The sequence below is a fragment of the Olea europaea genome, unplaced genomic scaffold, assembly GCF_002742605.1.
Source record: "Olea europaea var. sylvestris unplaced genomic scaffold, O_europaea_v1 scaffold2117, whole genome shotgun sequence".
Lineage (NCBI taxonomy): Eukaryota > Viridiplantae > Streptophyta > Magnoliopsida > Lamiales > Oleaceae > Olea > Olea europaea.
The window spans coordinates 73,585-84,733 of record NW_019239123.1 but is presented as its reverse complement, the minus strand read 5'-3'; the positions used below and the strand labels follow the sequence as shown (position 1 = coordinate 84,733).

At 31.7% G+C, this 11,149-nt stretch overlaps 1 protein-coding gene and 1 long non-coding RNA gene across 3 annotated transcripts; both read right to left on the bottom strand.

Moving 5' to 3' along the window:
- Window positions 1–1,500: 1,500 nt before the first annotated feature.
- On the bottom strand, window positions 1,501–2,853 carry LOC111380278 (protein C2-DOMAIN ABA-RELATED 4-like). Of its 2 annotated transcripts, XM_023003789.1 has the most exons (3): window positions 2,631–2,853; window positions 2,209–2,304; window positions 1,501–2,020 (listed from the first exon to the last, which is right to left on the bottom strand). In XM_023003789.1, the coding sequence occupies exons 1-3, from the start codon at window positions 2,745–2,747 to the stop codon at window positions 1,730–1,732; spliced, it is 504 nt and encodes a 167-aa protein (XP_022859557.1). In that variant the 5' UTR covers window positions 2,748–2,853; the 3' UTR covers window positions 1,501–1,729. The 2 variants fall into 2 exon arrangements, with proteins under 2 accessions (XP_022859557.1, XP_022859558.1); XM_023003790.1 differs by lacking the exon at window positions 2,209–2,304 and having other exon boundaries at window positions 2,631–2,851.
- A 3,431-nt stretch (window positions 2,854–6,284) lies between these two features.
- Window positions 6,285–9,736, bottom strand: LOC111380273. The gene is made up of 2 exons (XR_002700164.1): window positions 9,157–9,736; window positions 6,285–6,664 (listed from the first exon to the last, which is right to left on the bottom strand). It is a non-coding gene; the product is annotated as an uncharacterized LOC111380273 (long non-coding RNA).
- Window positions 9,737–11,149: the final 1,413 nt, after the last annotated feature.

Genomic DNA, 11,149 nt, shown 5'->3' with positions numbered 1-11,149 from the left:
TGGACATTGCAACTTGTAGGATTTTTTGCTGATTTTCTAGCACATTTGGTGCCTTTATCCTACTTGTTTTGTATGCTATTGAGGAGAAATTGTCTTCAAAGCTGAAAAAAGCCTCCTCGGTGGTGCCGTTGACCGCCAACTGGTTGGATGTGGTTTTGATTTTGGGGGTAAAAGGATTGGGAGAGATTGAAGAAGAAGAAGATGGGTTTTTGTTTTTTATTTTCCTTTTTAAATAAATTTTATTTATTTTTTATACTAAAATTATAAAGTTACAATTTTACCCTTGCCTTTCTTGGTTAAAATTATTAGATTTTTTTTCGAGGTCAAGTAGTCAACTGACAGTTTTTGGGATCAAACTAATAGAAACTATCAATTTGGACTTAAACTACAAAATTTGTAAAGGTTTGGTACTTACAGTGGCACAAATGAAAAGTCTAGACAAAATCTGTTAATAAATGAAAGGTTTCACACATTTGCTGCAATTTTCCCTAAAATATTTTGAACGTAAACTCAGAACTTTTTTCTAATATTTAACCACTCATACTCCTAAAAATCACTATTCAATACTCAAGTCCTTAAATTGTTGAACTCTTATTTAAATTAATTAGTCATTGATTTATAAAAAACATATTTTAAATAAAATATGAAAAGAAATCAATAAAATGTTTTTTGAGAAAAGCGAAAAGAAAAATCAATTTTAGAGATCATTGTTGAAGTGTAAAAAATTTATACTCTTTGAATCTAAAGATGCTATTTGTTGTATATAAAATGCTCTTTCCAATTGTATTTTTCTTTTTGTATGTACGCGAAGGTTGCACTTAACTATGGAATGAAGATTGAAGGCCACGAAAAATTGTATGAAAATTTGTATGTTCCATTTGTTCGGAATTGAGATCAATCCTTCAAAGATTGTGTTCAAAAATTTTATTTGGAAGCTAGAAAAATAATAGCACAAGTTTTATATGAAAAATCCCCAAAGCGAAGAAAAATCACGGAATTTTAAAGACAAAGATATTTCTCCATATGAAAAAATTGTATAATCTCTTATGCACTCTAAACCCTCAAGCACACTCCAAAATTGGACTGGTGAGACTGTTCGAGATGGAATTCATGACCATCCCATTATATATAGAAAAATTAAAGCACATAATATTTTTGGGATACACAAACACAATCCTACTTTTATTAGATAATATTAACGCTCTTGTTCCAACTAATTAGCTCCAGGTATGTATTTCATTGTTGATTGGATTTTCAAATATTTTATTGGGTTGGTGGGGGGGGGGGGGTTCCGATGACAGTAAAGGGAAAGATTGAAGCAATAGATGATAGTAAAAGATCCATTACTTCCATAGCCGAGGACGGATATCTTTTGGAACTGTACATAAGTTTCAAGGCCACACTTACTGTGAATGATGGCTTCGCCAATTGTTCTTCTGCGTATAAGAAGTTTTACATTCCTCCACAAGAAACCCATAATAGCTCATTAAGATCAGAACAAAGTAAAACCAAGTCTAGATTAAATACGTTCCTCGGCTATCCAGTTTTACATTCTCCGTCGTAACAATTTTTAAGGAGGAAAGTAGAATGGATCCTGCATCTTGAGCCAAGGATTGTCCTGAAGCTACTACGATTCTGGAAAAATTGACTAGATTTACGAGTACTTATAACTAAGAAGCAAATCAATCGGTACTGTACAACTTGTGCAAACTTGACACCATAAATCACATTACAAACCCCTGGAGTCTGGGGTTTCTATCCACTGCAACTGTAGTTCAATTTCCCCGCACTCGACATTTCTAAGCCTCAAATACATACGCTGGATTACTTTCTGATTTTCCCAGGTAATAGGGCTTTCTTCGGCTAGGCAGTTTTCCCGGTTTGGTTTTATTTTTCTGATTATAGTTCCACTTGTCATGCTCTGCAAGCGCATCATTGCGACTTCGACAAATGTTTTGATGTCAAATTCTGCATCTCCTATCTTGTCGTCTGGAGTAAATGTATCTCTATCAAAAACTTCCTGACAAATTTGAAGAATCTATCATAAGAATCACTAAAATATTACATGATAATTATAACTGGAACAAGACTACAAGTATCAACATAGAGATCCTTTTCTTGAGTCTGCTAAGGGAGAAATTTGAAAAGGTAACATATGTATCTGCTGATCCTAACGTTGCTATGTATCGGGAGAAAAAAAGAAGTTACCAGCTTGATTGGAAGATTTGGATCAGCAATAGCTAAAGTGAGTTCTTCATTCCACTCAGGATTAACATTCTTTTTCACAGCACGAGTCCTCAATTTCTGTTACAATTATACATAAAGTTAGCGTTTTTGGCTCAATAATTATATTCACAAAACATTAGCAGAAATGGTTGAAAAAACAGAAAGCTGAATTCCACTTTCCAGTTTATAAGTTAGACTAGTTACAAATTATTCCACAGAACTCAAATTTCGTTTCCTATTTTATGGGAAATTACTCAATAAAAGTTTCATTTTGTTTCTTAAATACTTGAAAAAGATTCTGAATATAACTGAGATTCACTTCTCATTTCTTGATAGTTGAAACTGACGAATTAAGGAATTGAAAAAGTTGTCGTATGAAGAAAGAAGAGCTATCGTTTGTTTACCTGATTGGCCATCGTAACGACCACATAAGGATCGCTGCTTCTGGCGCTGGCGTCTCTTATAGCAAGTTTTATGCCTCTGATGACGTTGATTCTTTGTAAACCCAGCAAGTTCTCCATATTTTTGGCAAAAATAATTCAAAAGAAATCCCAGTTCAGTTGAGAGAAGTGGATCACTTTGACAGAGATTGTAGGGGTGTGGATTTTATAACGGCGGAGACGAATGAATTAATATATATTATCAAACTCTCAGGCGCTGAATTTGGTATATTCTTTTCCTTTGGAATGAGTCAGTTTGACTTGGAAAGAAAAAAATAATAATAAAAAATGGTTTGCCGTTAAATTCAATTTCAAATAAAAATGAATATTAAAATTTAAGTCAAAGTATTAATTTTAATCATATATTTTATAAACAAATAAATTTTCAATCACACATAAAGTTGATAAAATGTGGGAATGAAAAGTTGTGGATCTCATATAATGTGTGATTAAAGGTAATTGTTGATTTTGATATAAATTAAAATTTGAATTGTAATTTGTACCAATCAAGGGCAAAATCTACTAAATTTTAAATTTTATCTAAATTAAGCATCGCTTAATTATTATTTAGTATATTTTCTGAAGAATATAATAAAGAATTGTGAGCCACGTGATTCTGATGTTATATTCATGTAGATAGCAAGAATGTTGAAAATCATAATGTAACATTTGAAGTACAAATCATGTTTAGCGTACCATGTTGTTGACAACATTATTGATATTCAATAGTTTCTAAAGAATATAATAAAGAATTGTGAGCCACACAATTGTCACGTGATATTCATGTAGACTGTAAGAGTGTTGAAAATCATAATGTAACATTTGAATTATAAATCATGCTTAGCGTACAATGTTGTGATAACATTATTGATTTGGATTGTCAACAATATTGTTAAAAAATATTGTACAAATAGATTTATCATTTGAATTAAGTGCTTGTTTGGAAAATATTAAAAAGTTATGTTCAAATAATAATTAATTTTTGTTATATATTTTATGAGATTCACTATTTTTTTTAACTTTTTTAACTACACAATTTTAAATTTTTATCGAAAGTTGTATCAAACAATCCTTAAATAAATTTTGGAATTTGCAATGGGTCTCGGAATCTAAAATGGCTTTTTGTTGGATCGTTGACCGTTGTCCCTTTTGATAATATTGCTATAAGCATAGAAAGTTCCACAGATATTTTTACCAAATATCAAGTGTTAACACTACATTAGTCTGCATCATCCAATCCAAGGAAGCCACCTCTCTTCTTGCGAAATTTTCCTGTGAAACATTCCTGTGCAAATGGCTTTTTTTCCTTTTTGACTCATTAAAATTTTTATGGTGACTAATTAATTACGTATTATTTTTATTAAGCTGTTTAATCATACATTGGTTGTAAATTTGCAGAAAAAAATATGCTATTCAAATTATACAAATTATAGAATATGAATATTCTGATTTCAAAAAATCTGTTTAAGTACTCGATTTTGTGTAGAAAAACAGACTTTTTGCCCAAAAAAAAAAAATACAAAAAAAATTCGAGGAAAATAAATTTATAAATAAAAATTGATTTGAAGATATAGGCAGGAAACAAGTAGTAGTCAGAACCTAGACTTTTAAACAGACCTGAAAACTAGGCAGAGTGTTGCTACACATACATCGGGACTGACACTCCGGTATACACTCTCCTTATATGGGAGATCCCAAGATATTTTTTATTATCGTGGAGTCCATCTCCTCCTGTGAGAGGAGTGTACACCAAAGTGTCAATTTTCTTAAATACTAATTGACAGTATATTTCGCAAGTGGTTCTAATTAATGCCCATAGAAGAAAGTTCCAGCAACAGTCAAAGATGGCAACTTGGCGCAGAAAAGGTTGCATAATAGAAAATGGAGAATTTTCATAGATGTCACTAAATTTGAAAATCCACAAAAAATTTTGTAATTTACTAAATTTGTTCAAAAATGTAACTTTTTTGGTGTGAAAGGTCCAATTTACCCTTAATGACACCTTTTTAGGAGCATTTAATGCTTGATATGAAGGAAAGTGATTGTGTTGATGTGATAATTTAATTTGTATATTAAAAACATTGATAAATGTGTATTATATTGATTAATATAAATTTTGTTGATGAGAAAAGGTAAAAAAAATTTGAAAAATGAAACATAAACAAATATATCTTTTTTTACAATACAAACCCTAACTTTTCTCCATCTTCTTCATTTTCATTGATGAAGAAGACATTTCTCTTGCATTCATTATTCATTTTGAGAGGTCAACTATTAGAAATTATTTATAGTTTATTCTTATAGCTTATTATTCTGTAAATGTTAAATACAACATGGTGATATAATGATCACACTTAATTTATTGTGCTGAAGAATCTGTTCCACTCATTGTCGTCTGCTTCTCGACATTTTCGAAAGTTCATCAAATTTGACATTTACAAATCGTCCGGTTAGACGTTTTAAATGTCGAACCCGACATTTACAAACTGTTGGGATATACAATTTAACTGTCAAATTGAATACTCAAAAACTGTTGAAACTGCTAAGGAGGCGGAGCGTTCGACAACCACTCTTCATCATGGTCGAATTCTTCTTCGTACGGATCTATGACCTCGAACTTATAACTTTTCTCCATCTTCTTCATTTTCATTGATGAAGAAGACATTTCTCTTGCATTCATTATTCATTTTAAGAGGTTAACTATTAGAAATTATTTATATTTTATTCTTATAGCTTATTATTTTGTAAATGTTAAATACAACATGGTGATATAATGATCACACTTAATTTACTATGCTGAAGAATCTGTTCCACTCATTGTCGTCTACTTCTCGACATTTTTGACAGTTCGTCAAATTTGACATTTACAAATTGTCCGGTTAGACGTTTTAAATGTCGAACCCGACATTTACAAATTGTTGGGATATACAATTTAACTATCAAATTGAATACTCGAAAACTGTTGAAACTACTAAGGAGGCGGAGCGTTCGACAACCACTCTTCATCATGGTCGAATTCTTCTTCGTACGGATCTATGACCTAGAACTTCGATGCTTCACTTGAGACATCGTCCATGTTGGGAAAATGAACGGCGGAAATGAGTCTCCAACCATTTCGAGGGATGACTTCGTCATCGTCAAATGAAATTATGATGGAAATTTTTTTAATGAACCAAGTACTGGCAAAGGCTCGTTCAGGTTGAAAGGTTCGTTGCTTCTCGTGGATGAACCCATTATTTTGTTATGGTCGTACTTAGTAAAACAATATGTGTACACGAATAGTCACTAGTGTGAAAGAGGTTATGAAGTGTTCAACTGTAACTCACAATGAAGTGATGCCATGCTTTTTATAATCAATTTCTTGGATCTAAACAATTATTTGTGAAAAATTGTGATTCTTAAATGTTGTGTACAATTCGCTTTGTCCAAAATATGTTAAAATTGTGTTTCTCAAATCTTGTATAATAATTAAAGACACCTACATTTTATTATTGTTGATAATCAATTCTCATCAGTACTGAATTATATATTAATTGTAGCATGTAATGAACTTCAATCACGACATTAAAAATATTAACGAATGTTGTTGTCCTTTAATCAAATATAACAACGAACCCATGAGAAATGACAAACTTATAAAATCATCTATCAAAATATTTTTTCGTGCTTGACATATGAGTCGACCATTTTTACATAACCGTTGTTACATCCTTCAAAATTATGATACTCTTACACAATTCGCAGTAATCAATATCACAAAAAGTAAGTTAAAAAAGTAACGTAACTATTACACATTAAGGGAAAACAGAACGTTCTTCCATGCGAAGCTCTAACACGTATCTCCCTGGACAAAGTAATGCAGTCCCCATTGTACCTTCGTAATGGTTATCTTCCTTTGACAATTCAATGGTTTACTTCCACTTGCAAGACACGGGTGTTAACGTAAGCAACGTGCCTCATGCCAACGAAAAATGAGTTAATCGATCATAATGGAGGAACTACAACGCAAAGTGAAGCAATGTATAACATAAAATGCGAATCATAGTATTTTATACATGTTACAATGACAAATAAAAAAAATCACGACATCATAGTATTTCATACATGTTAATGCGAAACACACATGCAATGTTCGGATGAGGTGAGATGGACATGTGGAATAGTTATGTGCTGAGGAAAGGAACTGTCGTTCCCGACAGTTCATCTGTCGAGAATTACTGAGGCTAACTGTAGAGAACGACGGTTCAATGACTACTGAAGTGAACTATCAACAGATGAAACGTCGGGAAATCTACTTTTGACCTCTAAACAAATAGGTATTATTCAAGAGCTACTTAACTTCATATTCGAGCAAAATGAAACATGGAAATCGCAGGTATGCTGTCAAGTGTCTAGGGATTTTCTGCAGATATATATCAACGTAGATAAGCAACACATACTGGTCTTACCGAAACAATAAACTCGACGAACTCTCCATACTTCAATTCAGGTATACCTATTATAAAAGACCAATATACAAATCCCAAGAGGACAGTTCATTACAGTGCCATTAGTCAAGAAATGCGGATTAAAAATTCTCTTCAAAACTATAACTGAAATCCGTAGAATTAGTAGCTCGATTTGTAATAAAGAAGAAATATTACTTCTTGGAAAAGGCTGTTTATAAAGAATTTTGTCACATGAAGAAAAGGTCCAATGTCAAAACAATATATAACTTCAACCATGATAAAATGAAATGTCACAAGTAAAATAACAAGCTAAAAATTTTACTTATTCCTTTATCCACCTGCTAGAGGCATGTGGTATTCCGAACCTCCATGACATATGAATGAACCTCCATTACTTATTCCTTTAGTATCTAAAAGTGTTTTGCACTCAACACCATTATATTTCAACAACCACATGACATACGAATGAACCAATTCTAACCAATACTTTTTACAATTAAACTCCAACATCAATGGTTGGAAGTGAAGGAATAGACCCATCAACATATAAACAAATATATGTTTCAATGATATAGTCAGAAGATATCAATCAAATCGAATTAACGTATATGACTTTACCGCTATGCAACTCAAAGAAGAGAATACAAACATTTTCTTTTAAAGATGAATTATTCTTTTTCAGTTCAATTATTTACAATTTTCTGACTTACTTTGAAATAAAGAAAAGAATCTTTTTTCTTATTGCTCAATTTGCTAAAACCTCGTGTTGATAATGAGTGTTTTATTACTCATTAAAATTTTAGAGAACACTCAACAAAAACAAGAACAAAAACAAAAATAAAAACAAACTTTTATTCCTTATATATTTTGAGTGAACTCTATGAAGTTTTTTTACCAGTTCATTTTATAATGAAAAAGCAATAAATAAACAAATATATTACTACATCACGACTCGATCTCAAAAAATATAAAAATTATCTATAAACATTGAATTATATATAACTGATCAACTTTTATATTAAACTCACAAATGTATAGCAAAATTAATGTAAAAGAAATTAAAATTAGAAAAAAAAATGTCACAAAAGGCATTCCGCATTCATCAGATTCCCATTCTTTAGGTTGACTCAAACACCACATTTGCATAGGCAACCAAGAAGCTCCATCAATGAGGAACCGTACACCATATTTTGAGGCCTCGGCCGGTGTAAGAGTGGGCTTAAACCCAAGGGTTTCCTAAATTATGGTCTGGCATGTTTTAATCATTGATTATATTATTTAGGGGTTTCCTAAATTATGGTCTAAAAGATTAAATGGTTAGACAAAATTACATGTACGTAGTTTAAATCTCATACTCAACATATTTTCTCACATATTGGTGAGATTTTTTTTCTATTAAAATCTTACATATGCACAATTTTTAATAATAGGTACATCTTTAAAAGTTACAACACATGATAATCACTTTAAAATTGAGAACCGTCCATTCTTATAGCACTAACAACACAACTTTCAAAGGGACCCCTCTTCCATTCTTCGATGGTACAGACAAAATCACTCCATGTATTACCAAAACGACAAAGACATGGTCACTTTTAAGGTGCAGAGTATAGACTCATGATGCAACTAAAATTATTTTACTTTTGTCATTTTCAATTAACTTATTCTTCTTTTCCATCATTTCCCCAAGTTTGGCCACAACCATTATGACTTAGAAATTATAGGAAACACACACACACACACACACCGCTCCTCCTCACCGACCAGTGAGTATGTACATGCCAGTTTCCGGCCGAGAGATTCTACCCTTAACCTTAACAAATCAAGATTACTAATTTTAACATTAAACACACCAAGATTATTTATTTTAATTGTTAGATAGGTGAGCCAAATAATGTATTTCTTTATAGATGGGGATAATCTCAAATTGGAATTGAAGTGACCAAACAAATAATCGAGGAATTAATAATTTTTAAGAGTGAAAAAAAAAATCAATAGCAAAAAAGTTTATTATATTAGAAGTGTAAAAAAAAAAAAATTACCAAATGTGGCTGTGAAGAAAGTTGGGTTACCGTCCACAAAATTCAAGCTGCTGGAAATTATGGTGGCCATCTTTCCATCGCCACATCACATTCCACAAAGATTTATCCAAAATCGCATTCTTTACATACTCACCAGCTTTAATATATATAACAAATCTTGTTTTGCTCTTTTTTGGAATCCTTGCCACTGCCTATTTTATAATATTGACATCGTCTCCGTCTTTTGCCACTGTCAAATCCGGCTTCGGCATCGCCTCCTGAAGAAGCCGCCGGTCACCCGCTGGAACCCAACCGGAAAACCCAGAATCCACCGCCCCCAAAAGATTTCTATGAATTGGAAACCCAAAATCTCCAAGTATTTCGAGCAGTTTAGATACAATGGCTAAACTATCGCTGGCAATATTCTGATATTCAGTGGAATTCTTCATCAGATTCTTAAAATCTTCAACATACTCGTGTTCACTTCATTGAGAGAAATGAGAGAGTGAGTGAGAGATTTAGGGTTATTTGAATGGGGGATTGGAGGGTACATTTTGGCTTTTGCTCTGCTTTTTTTTCTCGAATAATTCAATTTCGTCTCTTGCAGAGTTTTGTACAATTTCTTTGATTGGTCAAATCTCATTTAATTAGGATATGTAGGGTATTTACAATTAGCTTTAAGGGCAAATATGTCTAAAATTATCTAAAATTGACATACTTGCAATATAAAAAAAAAAAAAAAGTGTCATTTTTGTAAATACAAAGTCAAAAGTTGACTATTTTGATAATTTCCACATAGGAAAATTCACAGGCACGACTTTATTTCTTCAAACATGTCCTCAAATAAGGCGCTTCACTAAATTATCACTTATTCACTTTTTTTTGGGTATATAATGCATGACACTCTCTCACATGGAGGGAGACAAAAATATACATGTAGCATCATCCGAGTGAAAATGAGTACCATAAAAAAATTCTAATTTGTCTTAAATTTCTAAAATGTTTGAGAATTGTTGGTAAATTGATGCATAAATCATATTCCGATAACTGAACAAAAATTCGAATAGAATGTCAACTTGTAGAAATCAGTAAATTTAGAAAGAAGAAATGCAAAAATTGAAATTTTGATGGGTCATGATACATGAACATAGGGGTTGACATAGCACACATATGGAGAGTCGGCAATATTTTATTCGCGCGGAACCTACGCCTTGATTGTGAGTGTAGTGTCATCTTTTATGTCAAACATTATGTTCATTTGACATTTTCCAATTTTGATCGAACAAAAGTTGGCCATAAGACAGTAATGCATTGCACGTGGTAACGGAATCCAACACTCGTCTTTTGTACGTATGTTGTCAGTCTCTTATATATAAAATGTCAGTTATCGAAATATGATATATACACCAATTTTACCAACAAGAACATACTTGACTAAGCTAAAAACTTTAGTTATAAGTGATAAGTAAGATTTAAAATAATTATTTTACTATTTTTGAAAGTAGAAAATCTGGTACTTATCTACTAATGCACAAAGTTTACAATAAATTTAAGTCGCTCTTCTAGACCTATAAATTTAGCTTGTGTATGGCTCGTACATGAAGCAATTTTTGTCAATTATTTTGAATTTTTATAAAAGTTATATTTATTTCTTCCTTGAAATCAAATTCAGATTGATAAAGAAATTGTGCCCCGCAAGCAAAAGTTTTCAACAATTAATAATTCAAAGACGTCAGATTTGTCAGAAATTGTCTGCACCGATCTTTTTGGTGAACATGAACCACATGTAGGGATCATTCCTAAATTGTCAAACAATAAACAATCTTGGATTCCAACAAATTATTGAATTCTTGTCATGCATTGTCTTGGCCTACTTTGGACACAATCCTCTTCAATCCTTAATATATAGATGTGCTAAATTTGTGTCTAGATTATAAAGTGTAATCGCATTCGCATAAATTTATTTTATCCCTTTGAATTATTTAATTTGTGTTTTATTGCAATAAAGTTTAGT